We start from the raw sequence: 20,507 nt of genomic DNA, 5'->3' as shown, positions 1-20,507 counted from the left end.
ACCAGTTTTGCCTAGTTTCTAAAGCCATTATTAAGAGTTTCTGAAGCTTTTACAATACTACCTGTCAGATTTCAATAAAAATGTAATTGGTTCAAGTACAAATGAAATATTACTAACCCTAAGTGATGTTTAGATTACTTAATAAAAACTACTGCTTTACCATATTCGAATGAAACATAGCAGTGTTTTATCAGGCCAACTTTGCAATTTAAGGTGCACTATGTAAACTTTCTGGCAGGGGGCTTGCTACCTACTTGTCTCCATGGAGATATTATGACTTTGACTGGAGTACATACAGTATGGCATTAAACTTATCTTACATTTATTCAATTCAATACATGCCTTGGGAAACAGAGTCTCTATAGAGTTAGACAAGTTTAATGATACACTATGGAACAAGAAGTGCCCACTTCAGCAGAAAAGTGACACAGTGCACTTTTAAATACATTCAATTATGTCAGTCTAAATACAGTACAAAGACGCATTAACATTTGAGAGTACAGATATGTATTTACTGCTAATATAAGATACACAAACATTTTAGTTTTAGAAATTTAACAGTTTAGAAGTTTAAACAAACATTACAAAGCACCTAAAATTACATTGAGAGTAAAATAAACTACTTTTAGGCTTTTTGGAAGACTTTACAGTAGACTTTATATCACTTGAGTTTATTTTTAAATCTGATTGGACAAAAGTGGCATTAATCTTTTTCTCTTGGTATTTTAATGTTATTATTAAAACCTCTTCTAAACGACAAAAAATAGTGTAGATCAGTGTCTCGCAAACCTTTCTCTGAGTCAACATTGGGGCTAAACTTAAAATCTAAAAACATTGCCATCTTATAGGCTATTAAACAGGAACTAATTCAAATGAGGACAAAATACAACATTACATTAACAATTAAAGGAGACATATTATGTATTTTAAAGGGCTCATTAACAGACATAATACAGAACAATAAAGGGTCACTCAAGTACGCAAAATACAACTGTGAGTAACTAGTTATAAGACAGCAACTTCATGACAAGACTAAAAGCTCATTGTAGATTTTACATAATAGTTGGTTTTACATATGAAAGGTGCACCGTGTAACTTTTCTGGTGGAGTGTCCTTCATCTATTTATCTTCTATTTAGATGTTATAGCTTTTTCTAGAATGTTCCATTGCAGAGATTAAACATAGCCTATATTTATCTCAAGGGATATAAATAGGGATATACAATTCAGGTCTGTGGAGATACACAGAAAAAAATGATTGTATGTTTGAGCAATAGAAACTGTATAAATCTGTATAAATAAATGCTACAGATGTGCTTAATGTTATACCATGGAACATTCTAGGCAAATCAATAACATTTCCATGGGGACAAGCAGGTGATGGGTCCTCTACTAGTAAAGTTGTGCACCTTTAAATTCACTTTAAACAAACCAAATAGGGTTTATAGGCCAAAAGAAAACAGTAAAATGTCATGTTAACAAGACAACAACAACAACAACAACAACAACAACAACAACAACAAATTTAAGATGACTCCAATTAAACTATACTCTATGATTCTGACGTCAGCAGTATCCATATTATGAGCTATTTAAGTCAATCAAAATGTTCCTTAACTGCTTTGATAATGACTGTGATTATGAAAAACAAGGCACCAGGAAGTTAACCTGGCTGACGTCAGATTGATGTGTGTATCACTCTGATTTGTGACCTCACAAATATCATGAGAATCCATCTTGCTGGGCAAGTTTACCAGGAAGTACCCAATATGTAAATGTGGATTTTGATCAGAAGACAGTAAAGTTTACATCTTAAACAGTGATATCTGACTCTTGTATTCACATTCTAAAGAAATGTTGAATTTATTTGATTGTTTGGAAGATAAGCCCCTTGAGATGTCTGGCCATCTCAACTCAACTATACTAGAAAGTACTTTGGACTAATCTAGGTCTAAACCAAACTAAGTAGTTCTGAATTGGGAGTTAACCAAGATGATGTAAACATGTCTAAATCTGAAGTAAACCAGGTCCAAACCAAAAGGACACCATAACCAGGAACAGACCAGCACCAGGAACCAGGACTTAAACTGGTTTAAACCTCTTAACATTCTGAGAGACCATGCATACTTTTTCTGAATTCATTTTTGTTTATCTACCTTTTGGACTATTGATTTTATGGACGAGGTTTTAAACCAAGGTCTCAACTAGGATTTATATGAAGCTACATGAAGGTGTAAACATGTCTTAATCTGAACTAAACTAAACCAAAAGGATATGATAGGACTAAACCAGAACCAGACCAGAACTGAACCAGAACTAAAACTGGTTTAAACCAAGGTCTGAATTAGGACTAAATTATGTCAAGCAATTTTAAAGATTGGATTAAGTTATATTTTATTGTTCTTGTAGTGAACAGAGTTTCACAGAGGTTCGTGACTTAGTACATAGCTGGAGTATAAAAATAACCAAAAAATACCAAGGTCTAAACCAGCCCCAAGAACTTAACTCTGTGCGGTAACTATTGTCCACAGCTGAATCTCTATGTAATTACACTTATTAGTAATAAAAGTCGACCAGCAAGTTACTTAATCTGTAACTATATGAGTCATCCATGATTCCTGTACAAATGTAGAGGCAGTTCTGTTGTCTTTGAAAATAAATATATTAAAATATGATCAACAAAAATTCTACTCTACAAAGAGGTGGTCCATAAATACAATGAATAACTATATTATATGGTTGTTTTTTATTGTTAATATATCTGGAGTCGCTGGTTTCACCGCTCACCTGTTGTAGTATAATCTGGGTGGAGTTTTACTCAGTTCAGTCTCAGAACAATTCACCACAATTATTATGTGAACAGAACACAGAGCGTCAACATGGACGAGAAGAGAGCGGTGCCCAAGTGAGTAAATATGCCATTTTTAAACTTGAAAAGAAGACTATTTAATGTATCTAGAATCATGTAGTTTCATTTCTTTGCGTGTTTATGTGTATATTGGAGTGTCAAGATTACAGTCGACCACTTCTGAAATATACTAGTATGTCTGTACTCAAGGGTCAGCTCGTCTCCCTTAAAAAAAAAAACTTTACACTTTAAATGTCAAAAATGTGTTTAAAGGCATATCTTTAAAACTATATTAGCAGTACTGTCTATTTACAAACATTTGAATTCACTTAAGTTATTAAAAAGTAAAAATCTTAAATGTGTAATTCATGATAATTTATCTTTCAATACAACTATATCATGTATGAATCATTTAATATCACTGTGTAATCAAATAAAATGACCTAAAATGTTCATATACATAAATATATCCGCATATCCATGATTTACCATATTTACCATGCTAACAACTGCATCTTAACTGCTCCAAGGTGTATGTATGTTCAGTATGTATGTACAGTATGTGTGCATGTTGTAATGCTGCTGAACTTCTGGCTTAATTGTGTTATTGTTTTATTTTTCAGGAGGCTATGGGACACGTTTCAGGAAATCCCCACCATCAAAGATGAGCAGACTCCATGGAAATTCATCCAGCTGGTCCGGGTCTTCTCCATGTGTGTGGTGGCCGTGGTGGTGTTTGGCCTGGCTTTGTGCAGTAAGGTAATGGCTCTGATCAAATAAATGAAGTACGTATTCATTACTGTGATTCATGAGAATAATAACAGAGTAATAATCTCTTGTGTCAGACGTCGTTCCTGCTCCTGATCACCATGTCGAGTGAGGGCACAAAGGTGATCCCAGAGGAGCAGAAGCCAGTGTCTCTGCTGTGCATCGGCTGTGCTCTCATCACCTCCAGTGTGCTCCTCTTCCTCAAGAGCGTCTGGAAGGCCTGCTACAAAACCTCCAAGTTCCCCCGTGTTGCCACAGTTGCCCTGGTGAGTAGGACCATTATTTACTGAATGATAGTTTCTATATAAACATGCTGTGCCTCAGTGAGTGAATATTCATGTCCTGTTCCAGGTGTTCTTCTTTGAGTTTGTGGCCTCTGCAGGAGCAGCTATCCTCACCATAGTGGCTATGCCACATTTGGACATTGTGACCAATGTGACCATCTTGAACGGAGCAGCGTTTCTGTCTGCACTGCTGCAGATGGTGGCTCAGTGCACTGCCAAAGGGAGGAGGCGCTTCCTGGTGCCCTCCATCACCGGCCTCCTCCTCATCTTGCTGGGCTACGGCCTCTTCGTGGCTCTGTACATCATGAAGGACACCAGGGACTTAAACATGGCCATGTGGGTGGGGCTGGCAGTGGGAGCCTCTCTGTTGGTGTCTTTTAACTGGTGGGAAAACTACTTTGGACTGATTAGTGAGCATAGCAACTCCTTAAAGGTCAGAGTTTTGTATTATGACATGAAGAGATGTCAGAACATTCTCAACATGTTCTCCAGCCTGCTCCGGATCGCTGTGACCGCCTTAATACTGGGAGCCTATGTCCCTCTGTCCAGAATGGACTGGGATGTGGTCAGGTCCATCCCGGCACCACAGACCCGGGTCATAGCCATCACGGTGGGGGTGCAGCTGGTGTCCTCTGCTCTGTGCCACTGGTTCTCCCTGGCAGCGTGTAAAATGCATGCCATGCGGCGCTGCTTCATCCTGCCTCTGTACCTGGCCTCTCTGTCTGTCATGGCCCTGCTGGTGATCCCTGTGATCGTCTATTATCAGGACTACAGGCTCAACCTAAACGGCGCCACCACCAACTTCACTCACTATTGTAATGTGGTGGTGAGTGGTCGAGATGGTAACCTGAGCTCCAGTGTGTTCCCTGAGCTGGTCTATGACGTCACCCACACACTCTGCTTCCTGGACATGTCTAAGATCAGTGACATCGGCATCCTCACCGGTAATAAGCGCTTAAACTCTTATTTTATTACTATGGTCACTGAACTCAGATGAATGTGACTACAGTGGTACAAAGTGCTCTCTTAAAGCTGCACAGTTCTGTCCCTGAGTGTGTGTGCTTCTCCTCAGGCTCTGCTGTGTCGTGGTGGCTCGGCCTGGTGCTCTGTACCATCCACCTGTGGCACCTGAGTCTGTACCGCATCCAGAGGACTCAGGACCTGTTTGTGCGGAGGATGTACGAAGGGGGCTTCATAGAGCAGTCTCTGCTGCTCAACACACGCTTTGAGGTCAAGATGAGCCCGAGAATTAAACAGTGAGTGCATATTATCTCAGCACTGTCAGAAATCTTCGACTTCTTGTAGTGCTGTATTCAGTCAGTGAAGACCTGAACTATAATTACATTACTTAACAATGGTTGTACAATGGTCATGTGTGGCTCCTGTCATTCACAGATTCACTTCTCTGGAACCAGTGAAGCTGTTTCTCTGTGCAACAATGTGGCATGAGACCTATGATGAGATGATGAAGATTATAATCTCAATATTTCGGTCAGTCACATTTAAAATGTCTTTATTTTCAGTATGGTCAGGTATAAGTTTGGTTCACCTCCTGTTTTCAAACTCCTTAGACTTGATCAGTTCCGTCCGAAAAGAGACGAAGAAAAAGTGGACTTGAGTTTTGAGGCTCATGTTTATTTTGATGATGCTTTTGTGGATGTTCCTGGAAGTCAGGGTCGCCACGTCAACGAATACGCAGAAGTACTGGTCAACATCATCCGAGAAGTCTATGGGTAAGAATGATATATTTCTATTCTTCAAATGACGTCATGATATCCTTTTGTCCTAAAGTGTTAAAATGAGGGGCCAAAAGAATGTGTATTATCAGTAAACAGATTTTTGATGTGGCCCATTACTATAGCTGTGAGTCATTGATGTACGCAAAGGGAATTGAAATGCCTACAGTGCTTTTTAATTTCAACCTTAATGTTATGGATTGAAAGTAAGGCAGCACAATAAATTAGATTTAAATTTTGATTAAAATCTATTACAACATTTGTAATAAGGAAACTGCCACTCAAAGCCTTCAGCAAACCCAATATAATCTGATTCACAAAAGATTACTTATAATTGACAAATATAAAATTATTATTATATAATTAAAATCCAAATGAATGTTTACATTATTATTTATTATTTATATATATATATATATATATATATATATATATATATATATATATATATATATTTATATATATATATATATATATATATATATATATAATTTGAGCAGCACCAGTTGAAGGGTTATAGATTCTAGATCGTCGACATTTCTTAAAGGTTCACTATGTAACTTTTCTGTCCATGGAGATGGAGTTATATCATTGATGCAAGATACAGTTTGGCATTATATCTTGCATTTATTTACTTTTATAGCTAAAAATATACTTGTTTCCATGGAGATAGGTAAGTTTAATGCCATTCTGTGTGATATTCCTGCAAAACAATAACACCACCATGGGTCACGCAGTTGGCAAACCATCTACCAGAAAATTATATATAAACTAAACTAAACTAAACTAAAGTATACATTTCAAATCAATTTTAACTTTTTTTTTCTCATAGTATCTTCATGAATATGGACAAAGACATCTTCAACAGAACACAGCAGGTCCCAAGTCAGAAGGTCATCCAGACACCGTATGGGGGGAGATTGGTGGTGACGATGCCTCGTGGAAACAACATTATAATTCATTTTAAAGACAAAAAACTCATTCGACACAAAAAGCGCTGGTCTCAGGTCAGCTTCAAGTCCCTCTTTGAGTTTGTGCTATAGTTTCTTCAAATTGTATATGACAATTCTTTTGTTTTCAGGTGATGTACATGTACTACCTTCTGGGCTGGAAGGTTGCAACCAAATATTATAAGAGGTTAAAGAAAGGAGAGTATGAAGAGGAGCTGAAAAGAGAATTTGAGGTGAGAAGAAACAATAATAATAATAATAATAATAATAATAATAAAACACACACATTTCTAATTTTGTAAGATAAAAACTCCACTATGTAACGTTTCTGATGGAAGGTCTACTTGCTTATGTGTGGATTGTTCCAAAGTATGGCATTAAACATTTCTATCTTACAAGTATTTAATTATGACTATTTTTATGATTCAAAAATACCTTTAAAACCTACATTCTTTTTGTGTGCGATCTGACTTGAAACTTGGTCAGCTGCTTGTCAAGATAGATAGGTTTAATGCCATACTGTGGAACCTTCCAGACAAAACCATGGAGACAAACAGGTGGTGGACATTATTTGTAAACTGTAGTGTTCATACTTGTGTAGCAGTTTGAAAAATAAAATAATAGTTACAACATTGCAACATTATGGCCTTGTGCATGTTGACCTTACACAGAAAGAGAAGCGCAACACGTACGTCCTGGCCTTAGATGGAGACACGGACTTCCACCCAACTTCAGTTATGCTCCTCGTGGATCGGCTCAAACTTTATTCGAACGTGGGAGCAGTGTGTGGCAGGATTCACCCCACTGGATCAGGTTTGTCTAGAATACTATAATTACACACTGTTACCTCATCAAAAACATACTTGGAATTGTGTTTTGCTTCATTCACACATGCTTAAGTAACCCTTTGTTATTAGTCTGTCTACATCTCAGAAGTTCAAAATGCTCTGTTCTACCTTGTGATGTCATGTTGCAGTAGTTTTCAAGTTAACAGCTCCTTTTATCTTTATGTGTAGTTCAGTAGAGATGAAATGATCCAAATGATTCTAGTGAAGATTTCTGGAACACAAAAGGAGCACTTCCTGTATTACCACATAGCATCATAAGGTGGAACAACGTATTTTCTGTCTCAGAGAAGAGCTAAGCCTAAATAAGCAGGATATGTGGGTTAAACGCGTGAATGAAACAAAACACAGCTCCAGGTATGTCTGTGATGAGGAAACAACATTATAACCAAACTAACACCAAACTAGTCCAAGTTTCAAGTGAAATACTAAACTGATTTTTCCAAAGACTATGTGAGATTGTTATAGTTTACGACAATACAAAGCAATAAGATCACCATGGAAACAAGCAGATAAGTACCACAGTGCATCTTCAAGGCAACTTTACACAACTTTTCACACTCCCCACTGATCCATAGGTATTAGACTTAGGCAAACTTTACAGATCCATCACATAGTTTTACTCCCGTCTTGCTCAGGGCCTATGGTGTGGTATCAGAAGTTTGAGTACGGCGTGGGGCACTGGCTGCAGAAGACAGCAGAGCACGTGTTTGGGTCAATCCTGTGCAGTCCGGGATGCTTCAGTCTCTTCAGAGCTACAGCCATTATGGACGACAACGTGATGAAGAAGTACACCGTCAAAGCGACAAAGGCCAGCCACCACCTGCAGTACGACCAAGGTAATAGGACACAATATAACGCATGTAGAGGAATGTTAAAATAAGAAGGGTGTAGTTACTTTACTTGATAGTTTTAAGAGTAGTTTTGTTGCACTTGACTTTTTTTTTTCTTTACCACGATGTGTAACATTTTTGCATTTTCAAGTGCCGGTTCTTTCACTTGGGGACAGTTTTTATTGACTCCTCTGGATTGCTTTCTTTTTGTTTGTTTTAATAGCTTTACTATCATATGCCTTATTGATTAAATCTGGAAGTTCATGTCTTTTTATAGTCTACTCCAATGTCTCTCTTTATGTTCGTAAAGGGGAGGACCGCTGGCTGTGCACTCTGATGATGAAGCAGGGCTGGAGAGTGGAGTACAGTGCAGCTGCAGATGCCTACACCAATGCACCAACGGAGTTTAAGGAGTTTTATAACCAGGTGCTTAATCTTTCTAACAACTCATGTTTATTTAAGTGATAATTAGAAACATTAGATCTTTTTCTGTTTACATGCACACTAAAAGCTGATTTCTGTAGGTTTACGATTATTTAAATGACATAAAAACAGCAAAATCTGATGTGATCAAATATTGACCGTGCATGTAAAAACAGCCACTGATTGTGAACTTTTCTGAGCTATAGAAATCAAAATTTTTTAAGAAATAATACAACTCATTCTACTGCTACATTACATGCATTCATTTTGCATTTCTTGCCATGTCCAGCGCCGTCGTTGGGGCCCTTCCACATTTGTGAACAGTGTGGACCTTTTGGGAGATGCCACGTTGATCATCCACAGGAACCACTCCATCTCCAGACCTTACATATTGTATCAGCTGATCAGCCTGATCACCTCCATTCTGTCGCCCTCCTCTGTCATACTCATGATCACAGGTAGGGCGGTGACATATATGTACTTTGGATAATTATAATCAGAGGGTATTTTTGCATTGGCTTTTTCATTTTTAACTGGGTTTCAGTTGACATTCTATTGGCTGATATTATTTAAAGATGCTTTATGTAACTTTGGTGGTGGAGGATCTGCTACCTTCTCGTCTCCATGGAGATGTTATTACTTTGCCTGAATTGTTCCACAGTATGGCATAAAAATTTTGCATTTATTTCACTGTGTGGGCGCTGTCTGCTTGTTCCCATGGAGATAGATTTTAATGCCATACTGTCTAATATTCTTGACACAACAATAATGTTTAAACATCTCCATGGACAGAAGCTAGCAGTTACAGAGTGCAAGCCTAATGCAGATTTGAAATATTGTACTCTGTTTTTTTGTTTTGTTTTGATGTTTTTCTTGTTGTGGACCATGTAGGCTGCAAATATTCAAACTCTAATCTTGATATTATTTTGGGGACAATATATCACACATGGATTTTTATAATTAATTTACCATGCATTTACTGAGCTCTGAAAAATAGTTAAAATGAAAAGTAATTTGAGTGGTAGATGTACTCTCTGGAATCTGAAAAAGAGATTTAAATGGCTGGAAGTTACTGTTTGATAAAACTGGTTGTGCACTCGCATGACACAAGAAACAACACTGCTGAAAGGACTTTATTTTAAGTATCATGTCTTGCTCAAGGAACAAAAGATCTTCATTTCCCAGTACAATAGGTACTAATTAAAACACATTTACCGCTACTATTATAATGTGCACTATCACTCTGCTCTGGCTGCAACTACTGGAATACACTTTAGAGGTTATGTAAGAGATTATTAACATGCCATAGCAGTGATATCCATGGGTTTCAGATTACTTTTACATTTTCCTCTTTTCAAATTATATAATATTTTACTTTGAATTATTATATCCTTATTTATCATAATTTCAAACCCCATACTGGATTTAGCGTAACTTTCATATTATTGTAACTCAACATTTCAATACTTGCATTTGTCTGTTACTACAGTCTGTAAACAGTAATATTGAGACAAAGTGTTTAGATGCATTTTAGATGCAAAGAGGTCAGTACCTCAGTACAGTTATCATGTTATATTTGTTTTCTTTTCAGGTTGTTGGAACTTGCTTCTGGACATTGATCAAAACAGCGCTCTGATCTTGTCCATCATTCCCCCACTTCTGTTTCTCATCGTGAGCTACAAAGTAAAGGCAGACACACAGGTCACCATTGCGGCGGTGATGTCCTGTTTATACGCCATCGTCATGATGATCACATTTATGACTATCATAGGTGAGGAACATTTATTACAAAATCAAAGCCAGACAAACATATTTCAGTAATGTACAATACTGATATAGGAGAAAAATATATAAATTCTAATGTTTTTAAGAGTAACAACATATTTCTCTGTAATAAACATCACAATATTGGAAGTGGCAAAAAACTATAGTGAGAAAACATGACAGTTAAATATGGAGTATAATACAAAAATGCTAGTTTTGTCTTGTTAAGGGGCAAACTACTGGCTCATGCCATTTGATAGAATGAGCTGAAGATTTAGTTTTATTGACATTATACTGCACCTTTCTATGTTGATGAAATGTACTTCTGTATCGTAATTCAAGCTGAAAGTGATCTTAAAGTAACACCGTGTAACTTTCTAGAGACAGCATGATTACACTGAAATAGAAAGTTAAAACCATACTTCATAATGTTCTCCATAGAGATAAATATGTTTTATGTCATAATGTTGAACATTGCCAAAAGAACATTTTTCTTTTATGCCAAAAAAAAAAAAAAAAAAAAAAAAAGATTTGTCGAGACTGCATAATAAAAACATCCAAATTCTCATTTTTTTTGTCTAAAAAGTTACACGGTGGGGCTTTAAACTATGATCTAGAGTGTAGCCTGTTTGTTTGTTGACACTTCCTTCATTGAAGTGCAAAGTTACTGATATTTGTTTTATATTTCAGGAAACATGGTTGAAGATAAGAGCATCATGACTCCCAGCAGCCTCTTCATCATCTCACTGATGGTGTTTTATGTGCTCACGGCTCTTCTTCACCCTCAGGAGGCGGGCTTGGTCCTATACGGCCTCCTCTACCTCCTGTGCATCCCCAGTGCGTATCTGCTGCTCAGTATCTACTCTATGGTCAACATGAACAGTGTGTCCTGGGGAACGAGAGAGACAGCCCCCCCACCAGGTGCCCAGCCTGCAGCCTCCGGCCCTGCTCTGAGCCCACTGAAGAAAGGTGAGATTTAGTTCTGCCACTCACATGTTTTACACTAAAATCTCAATTATGAAGCATGTCAAGATTATTTGGTTAATCAATAATCAAGATTGTACAGGTCGCAATATAACAGACCATTGTCAAAAAAATCTAATCTCAGTTCAGATGTTTGAATTACAAATGTTTTCGCTTGACTGAAGTAGATTAGACTTGACTAGACTTGAATGAAAATTATTCATCAATCCGTCAAGACATTTTGCACTTGTACGTTTTTTTAGACTGTAGGTCAAACCGCTACAAACATATTCTGAAGTGCGTGGGATTCTTGTATTGTTTGCCAGTTCATATTTCAGTCTCTCAGATGTTAATGGTCCTTAAGGTTTAAAATATGCACTTTCCAAAACACCACAGCCCTAAACCTTTTCCATTACCTTATAACCTGTATTCACTGAACTTAGTGTACATTTCAATCATGATTTAAATTGACTTTATTGGTGAATTTGCTCGTGTTTGCAGCCCTGAACAGCATTAAGCAGTTCTGCAGCAGAGGGGTGTGCTGTCGGAAGTGCAGGAGGGACAGCGCAGATGATCTGGTGATGAGAGAACAGAATCCAGAGTCTCATTCCCTAGACCAAGAGGATCCAGAAGACCCACAACTACTGCCCCAGAACACAATCGTGGATGGTGTGGCCCCTATTCAAGCCGAACCAGACCAGTATGTGTAACTCCACTAACACATTATAGATAAAGATTTGTCTATTGATGCTTGATGTGATGCTTCCTGGATGCACTGCTCTGTTTGAAGCTCTGTTACTCAAGTTAGTCTTTAATCTGGTCTTTAATTTAATACAATCTGACAAGACAGAGCTGGAACTACAACTGGTGATCTGATTTGTGCTGTTAACGTCCCTCTCAAATAATATTACAATTTCACAAGCGAGCTAATATTATCCAACATTTTCAGTTACTCTCTCCTTTTTGTTGACAATCAAACACTTAAACAGGACCATGCATACTCATATTGATCACAGGCTCCTGAAAATGTGTTGCTTAAATCCATTTTGAGTTTTCAGACGATATAAAAACTTTTTTTTAGCAGTGTTTCCTAATAATCCATTCATTCATTTGTTTTTCAATGTAAAACCAAAAATAAGAAAATGAAAAAACAACTATTATCTTCATTATTTCTTTCCAAAACCAAGAAGAAAGAAAAAAAAAAAGGATAACTATTCGTTTTTTCAGTTTTCGATTTTGTGTTTAAATGAATAATGGATTAAACAGATAATGACCGTTTCCTGTTTTCATGACTTAAACTGCAATGACGGACTTTTGCACCGCATACGGATTGAACCAGGACTAAAACAGAACTGAACCAGGACTAAAACAGATCTGGGACTAGACCGGAACCAGACCGGGACTTAGACCAGGACTAAGACCGGAACCAGGACCAGGGCTAAGACCGGGACTGAGACCGGGACTGAAACCGGGAACAAGACCAGGAGTGAGACCGGGACCAGACCGGGATTGAGACCAGGACTTAGACTGGGACCAGGACCAGAACTGAGACCGGGACTGAGGCCGGGACCAGACCTGGACCAGACCGGGACCAGACCGGGACCAGACTGGGACCATACTGGGACCGTGACCAGGACCAGCCCGGGACCAGACCGGGACCATACTGGGACCATACTGGGACCATGCTGGGACTGAGACTGGGACCAGAATGGGACCAGACTGGGACCAGCCCGGGACCAGACCGGGACCATACTGGGACCATGCTGGGACTGAGACTGGGACCAGAACTGGACCAGACTGGGACCAGACTGGGACCAGACTGGGACCAGACTGGGACCATATCGGGACCAGCCTGAGACCAGACCAGGACTGAGACCAGGACTGAGACTGGGACCAGACCAGGACTGAAAACAGTTTAGTCCTGGTTTAGTCTTGTTTTAGTCCTGGTTTAATCCTGGTTCAGTCCGTATGCGGCGCAAAAGTCCGGCATCGCAGTTTCAGTCAAGAGAACTGGAAACGGCTGTTATCCGTTTTTTTCTGAAATATAAATGTCATCTGCTTGTTTAAATAGAGATACTTAAGTGTAATGCCATACTGTGGAACATTCCAGGCGTTTCAATAACATCTGTATACCCCGAAAAGTTGTAGAGCAGCTTTAAAATATAGTGTCTTTTTTAGGTATCCAGAACCTGTCCCTTACTATCCTATCCAAAGTAAGTCACCACCTGAATAAAACCATCACCTAAAATATATTGTATTTAACTTTCTTTATAATCTCTCCTTTTCCTCTTTTTCTTCAGGTTGGATCACTCAGGTACAGGGTTTGTCCGATGATATGCATTTAGTAGAAGACTCTCTTGACACGGTAAGGATGTTGATTATTGCGTAAGGCAGTATTGCAGTATTTTTATCAGTCCTATTTGAATCCCGTGAGTTCAAATAAGGTTTTTCTGTATATCAATTCTGGTGTTACTGTTGCAGGAGGAGGAGCAGTTTTTCCAAGAGCTGATTGTTCGTTATTTGGAGCCTATACATCTTGACAAAAAGAAACAAGAAGAGATGAAGGAAGGTCTGCTGAGTCTTAGGAATAAGGTACAACAAATGCAAAGACAAAGAAATGACTCTGACCTTTTGACATAAACCGTTTTGACCAATTAAATCATGTTTTTACTATTGCATCAAAAAACAGTGATGGTAAATGATTAGTATTTTGAATTTGTGAACGTTTTCCACTGTAACACAGGAAGGAACTTTTATGTTTGCTTCCATTTAGGAGTAGACCAAAATGAATATCTTATACAGAGCTAAAAACATGCATGTCTTGTCTTGTTTTATGCATCGCACAAAAAGTGAATGGACTGCAAATTTTAACATATTCATGCAAAATTATCCAACATTTTGAAAGTTAGCACTGCAAGTTGAGATGGTTTGTTATTAAAATAGAAAATTAAAAATAAAAATGGTAAAAATAAGCAAAATAAAACAAACAAACCAAAAAAAAAAAAAAACTAATCAAAACATTTTTAGGACATATGTTATGAGGTTCTTTTTTCAGACCAAGAGTTTGTTTTCATACCTGACAGTTTTTACAGTTTAGACACTAGTGAGCAGTTGAAACTGTCAAGTATGAAAACAAACTCTTGGTTTGAAAAAAGAACCTAATAATATAAATTATTGGCAGACCAAATTAACCTCATTGGACTATTTTTAGGACATGTTTTTACTCATTTCTGTTCAAAAACATCGAGATACACATTTTTGTCAACAACAATTCAGTATTTTGCGTACAGTCTCCATTTTATTGTACATTCACACTTTTCTAAAACAAAACCCCTTACTTTTCCATTGTTTTTGCAGGCTAACTTTGTATACTTCATGATCAACGCGATGTGGCTGACGATCACATTTGCGCTGCAGTACAGGAGTGACCTTGTGGGCGTCAAAATCCCCGTGATGGACATATACTTCCAAGAGACGGGACAGTACCTCTTCATCGAGCCTGTCGGAGTCATGTTCATTATGGCCTTCGCTCTGCTCGTCCTCATTCAGTTTATAGCCATGCTCTGGCACAGGTAAGTATGGATGGAATCTTAAACATTCTCACTATATGCTATTTTAATAAAGGTCCTGTATTACACAAACTGACTCTTGTGAGCTTTGAGCCAAGTTAAAATGCTGTTGCCTCATCAGAAACATAGCTGGAGTTGTTTCATTCACACATATTTGAATAATGCGGCGTCATTAACTCCAAAGCTCAAAATGCTCTGTTCCACCTTGTGATGTCATGTAGTGGTACTTTTCAAGAGCTTTCAAGAGTGCAGTGGTAGTTTTTTAACAGCTGCCAGGGCTGAAATGATCCAAATGCATAGTGGAGAACTTCTGCATTTATTTACCACATGACATCACACGATGGAATGGAGTGTTTCATCTTAAATATGCAGGGTTTGAGTGAAACAAAACACAATTCCAGGTGTGTTTTTGAAAAGGAAACAACACTATAACATAGATCAGAAAACAGTGTAACATGGGCCCTTTAACCTTGACATATTAATCCAAACACTTAAAATTCTGTGTAGTTTTTGTATCCTATTTTGTATAATTTCTCATTTAAAACTACACTGGGAAGAATGCAGTCCACTTTTAGACCTGGTGACTAAATTAGACCTAGTACTTTTTAGTTGTGGTACAGAACTATCCTAGGACATTTCAGTTCAGTAGTGGAACAAAAAGTGTAAAATCTGCAGTAGAACACGGAGGCCAAAAAGTACACAACATACTCAAAAGCATTCACATAGAAAAAAAAAAAATCACATAATAAATTAGGACTGCAAATACATATCCTGATCTTCCGAATGTATTTTGAATAAATTTGTAATATTTTATTTTATGTTTCTCTTTTAGGTTGTACACATTGATTCATTACATCGCCTTCTTGGACACAGAGACCGTGAAGCTCGAGGAACCCAAGGAACCCAAGATGGAAGTTTTCAAAGCCTTAAAAAAGGTACTTATTTCTAAATATATAAATAACGTGTTGACTTTAATTGCCATTTTATAGGTTTTGTGTTTGTCATTGAGCTGAGTAGCCATGAGCAAGGTTTAAAACGTTAATATTATTATTTTTTTTATGTCTATGGGAAAAATTTATGGAAAAATTTAGAAATTCTAGGTCCAGCTCACAGGTATCGTACTGTAGGATGTGAGTTTCTATAGGAGGTGCAATGTTTAACAGTCTCACAGGCTGGTAGGGCTGAAAGATAACAACAAAGTTAACATTTTAAACTAAGACAAATAGGGTGAGTGCATCAGTGGCTCCTTTAAGTGTAAAATCAGGTGCTTCTTCAGAACAAGCAAAACAGTTTAAAGGCCCGTATGATCTCTGTTATAATGTTGTTTCCTCATCAAAAACAGACCTGGAGTTGTGTTTTATTCCATTCACACATATTTAACACGCAAATCCTGCATATTTAGGCTGAGTTCTTCTCTCAAACAGAAAACACCCTGTTCCACCTAGTGATGTCAGATGATAAATACAGGTAAAACAGTGCTTCAGTGTGTTTTTAAACTCCATACACCTTCACTAGAGTCATTTGGTTAATTTCAGCCCTAGAGTAATTTGATTAATTTCAGCCCTAAAATTACTAAGAGACAATTACCAACAAAAGGTAAAACTAGCTGTGAACTTGAGAACAACAGCTTCATGACATCACAAGGTGGAACAGAGCATTTTGAGCTTTGGAGATGTAGACAAACGAACAAGAAAGAGTTACTCAAACATGGAAACAAAACACAGCTCCGGGTGTGTTTTTAAGAAGGAAACAACATTCTAACATGGCTTAAAACTCAAAGATGTCAATTTTGTGTAATATAGGACCTTTAAAGTCTAAATGCATCCAAAAGAACTGACAAAAAGACTGAAATATTGAAGCGTTTCTACAGATCTTAAGTAGAAGGTTATCACTTTTTATACAGAATAAGGAAGGACGTTTGTGGAGGAAATTGTGGTTCTTTTATGGCCAAAACTGCTTCCAATTCAGCTGCGATTGTGTGTTGCTCTGTTTGGCCGACCTGGCACAAATGGACCCGGTGTACGCAAGAATGATCCAAATTTAGATCTTCATCATCAGAGTGCATCCACATAATGCTTTTCCTGGAGACACTTTATTCATTTATTTATTGTTTCGTGATTCACCGTGGAAACTGTTCTTCCTCGACCTTTTTATGTCCTCGGAGATTTAGTCATGTTTGAGGTCAGTGATTGAAACACGTACTGACATATTGTGTAATTAATATGTCAGTAGTATGGGTGTTGTCGTCTTTGCAGCCTTTCTTTTGTTAACACCATTTAATCTGATAGAGCTATTTTGTTTTCCTTATACTTAGATGTGGGCTGAGTTACAATACTCAAAGACAAAAGTTTTTAATGCTGGGGTTAGCAAACTTATAATTACATTTATACAAGCTTGACAAGGGTGTCCAAGGTTAATTCTGATTCAAACTGGCACAAAAACTATACATTTTGCATAATTGTATTTACCAAAAACGCCAAAAAAATTGTTTGATTATGTGAATATATGGGCCAAAATCACAATAGTAATTTTGGCACTTTGACACTTTTTCATTTATTTACATTGTAGATTGTCACTGAAGGCGTCTAAACTATGAATAGACGCATAGTATGTAGCAAAAAACAAAACAAAACAAAACAAAAAACACTAAAAATAACAAAAAAAAAACCCAAAAAACAAACATGTAACTCAATTTAAAAACACCCACTCTTTGCTTTGAACCCTTTTCTAGACCCTGACAAGGCACAGCAATGTAGTGAAAACCATTTCAGGAGACAGTGGCAACAATCAGTTCTCACTCAGTGCTGTAGTGACATGTGTAATTTTTAAATGAATTGCTTAATTGCTTTAATTAATTGCTCACTAATTAACGAAATGGTAGGTGTCCATACATTGTTTTTGTGCAAAGCAAGCCCAGATGATAGATGATAAGTTAAGATGAGTTCTTCTTGTTCTTCTTGGCCTTTTCCTGCCCTTGTTTTGTTCTTTTGTTTCCAAGGGAGGAGCACTTAAAATGGGACTACACTACATTTCATTTCAGTCAAGCTAAACGTTTAATTTACAGCCTTTAAGAAAACCAGTGAGCTGATGAACAAATTATAGGTCTAAACCAGAAGTAAATCCGGTCTACCAGGTAAAACCATGACGAAAGCTTAGGGCCGCAGAGTTTCAGATGATGTTTCCACATTCTGTAGGCCAGTGTTATTTAATGAGGATGGGAGCAGCTAAATCAGTACTGTCCAATTACAGATTTTTTTTTTGTAATACAGCATGATCTTAGGTCTAGTCAATAAAAGAAATGATCAGATTCCATATTTGAGAATTTACCTTTCCAATATTTCATGGCAAAGTACAATGTTATTCACAGATAAAACTGGCTCTTGCCCCCATCTGAAAATACGACATCATCACATTGTTGAATCTGAACCCCACTCACTGTAGATTTGGTTTAGTCCAGTTCAAGTCTTGGTCTAGTTTAGGTTTAGTTTCCGATTTAGCCACACTTTTGATGTGGTGTGGCAGTAAGAGTGAACACAAAAAACATCTACATTTAAACCAGGAATAAGTGATAAAAATTTTAATAAAAATTGCTCAAACTTTATCCACAAATTGATGAAATTAAAATAAACAACTAACAAGGATGCGCTGACACTTACATTACATTAAAATTGAAACTAAAATGGGACTACGCCCTAAGCCTGTCATGATAACACATTTTGAAGTGCTACAATCTGCTGACGATAAATGAAAATACTGTTAAATGTACAATATTGTTAAAAATTTCAAGATCATAATTCAGACTTCTGCTGCTCAAACCTTATCATAGTACAGAAATAACAACAATCATCCCATTACAAAGAAAAAGTCCCCAAGACCCCCAAAAATTATGATTCCATCTACTGTATTGTACTGAATGATAAGTCAGTATAGTATTTATTGTGACAGGCTTGATTAACCCAGAAATAACCAGGACGGGGTCAGATCTAAACCAAGTCAACAGGATTAAACTGGGATCAAGTCATGACAAGTGAACCCAGCGTCACATAATTCTGTGTCTGTGGCTTGTGAAGGACTTGACATTTCACAAAACCACATTTGCAGAAGTGTTACATAACACAAGTTGCACCCATTAAACAGGAGAAATCTTGTTTTTCCAACTCCTCTCAACTAACTACAGCCTCTATATATTTACTAAATGAGACCTATTTACGGCTTTTGATGTGATCCTCAATTCACAGCCAAGGCAGTGTCAATATGTCACTCAATGCAAATATAATTGATTGTAAAACCAACTCTTTGAATAAATACCGTGGCAATTACCAGTCATTATAAAGTACTACTCCCTCGACATGAGTCTTTGCTTTACCTGGAAAACATTTTAATTAGCATTGTTAGCATAACTATCACTTAATCTAGGCGTGTTTCAGTGTAATCATGTGGATTCCTCACAGGTTGACGATGAGGAAAGTGACGACAATGACGAGGTGCTGTTCTCAAGCGTACGCCACAGAAGTCACGACTCAGGATCAGAGGTCTGAGCTAAACTACAGTAAACAAGACAGAAAATGAGCACTTTAAACACACCACTAGACAATGCACTGAAGACTATGAAGGATTGCATGTTATGTTTTTTGTTTTTTTACTTAAATTCCTCACTAACTTTTTTACCTGATATGTACAGTTTTGGAGAATGTGCACAGTACACAATTCTGGGCCATGTACAGAACCTTGTTGTAGCCCCGCCTGTACTGCACTTTTGGACGACTTCTTTCTTGCTGTAGTCCATTAATCAATATAACTTTATCTCTTGAAGGACAATTTAAAGCAACACTGTGTAACTTTCTGGTGGGACATTCTCCATGGAGATAGATGAGTTTTATATTTATATATGCAACACACAGAACAATATCTCCATGGAGACACGCAGGAGGAAGTCAGTGAAGCAAAAATTTGAGAGAAATATCCAAACAGAAAATCCATACATATTGAACCTTAAAGGGACAGTTAGTGAGCCAGAGTGTTGGAGACATGTGGAGACACTTTTTTAAATATTCCATCCAGTCCTTGTATTTGCAGAGGTCGCTGGTCCTAGGCTAGTGCATGTCAATGGCCATAGTTAGCCTGCCACTAAAAACAAAATCCCGAAGCAAATCTATTATTACGCCACTGTTGATGTAAATGTCTGTGTCAATAGAATAATTTTAGAAGTAAAACCAACCTTGCATTTGAAGGATTTCTGACTGAGCAGCAGCACTGAGTTGTAGTTCCTGATAGAAAGCTTAGCAGCATCGGACTGATATATGAGAAAATAGTCCCTCAACATGTGACGATTCATCTGATGTAAAGTTAGTTTTATTTCAAACATTATTCTGTCAACACAGACATTTACATGGACAGTCTGTTGTAATAATAGTTTTGCGTCGAGTGTTTTGTGGAGTGGGTAAGACTGTTTTTCGTTACAGACTAACTATGGCCATTGACATGCACTAGCCTAGCACCAACGACGTCTGCAAATACAAGGACTG

General features: G+C 37.5%; 2 protein-coding genes across 2 annotated transcripts; both read left to right on the top strand.

Moving 5' to 3' along the window:
* The first annotated feature begins 2,878 nt into the window (after nt 1-2,878).
* On the top strand, nt 2,879-5,159 carry LOC129410149 (uncharacterized). The gene is made up of 5 exons (XM_055157604.1): nt 2,879-2,904; nt 3,471-3,606; nt 3,693-3,881; nt 3,967-4,843; nt 4,972-5,159. Exons 1-5 carry the CDS (start codon nt 2,879-2,881, stop codon nt 5,157-5,159), a joined length of 1,416 nt encoding a protein of 471 aa, XP_055013579.1.
* Nucleotides 5,160-5,337: 178 nt separating this feature from the next.
* Nucleotides 5,338-20,138, top strand: LOC110173301 (chitin synthase chs-2-like). Its single transcript, XM_055157603.1, has 17 exons — nt 5,338-5,390; nt 5,471-5,632; nt 6,468-6,642; nt 6,717-6,772; nt 7,187-7,398; nt 8,069-8,269; nt 8,574-8,689; nt 8,976-9,144; nt 10,278-10,457; nt 11,141-11,419; nt 11,915-12,113; nt 13,592-13,626; nt 13,714-13,778; nt 13,895-14,005; nt 14,600-14,985; nt 15,815-15,917; nt 19,434-20,138. Exons 1-17 carry the CDS (start codon nt 5,338-5,340, stop codon nt 19,518-19,520), a joined length of 2,589 nt encoding a protein of 862 aa, XP_055013578.1. The 3' UTR covers nt 19,521-20,138.
* Nucleotides 20,139-20,507: the final 369 nt, after the last annotated feature.

This window comes from Boleophthalmus pectinirostris, unplaced genomic scaffold (assembly GCF_026225935.1).
Source record: "Boleophthalmus pectinirostris isolate CB_2022bp ecotype Guang Dong unplaced genomic scaffold, ASM2622593v1 HiC_scaffold_21, whole genome shotgun sequence".
In the NCBI taxonomy this organism is placed as follows: Eukaryota; Metazoa; Chordata; class Actinopteri; order Gobiiformes; family Gobiidae; genus Boleophthalmus; species Boleophthalmus pectinirostris.
This window is presented reverse-complemented; position numbering and strand designations above follow the sequence as displayed.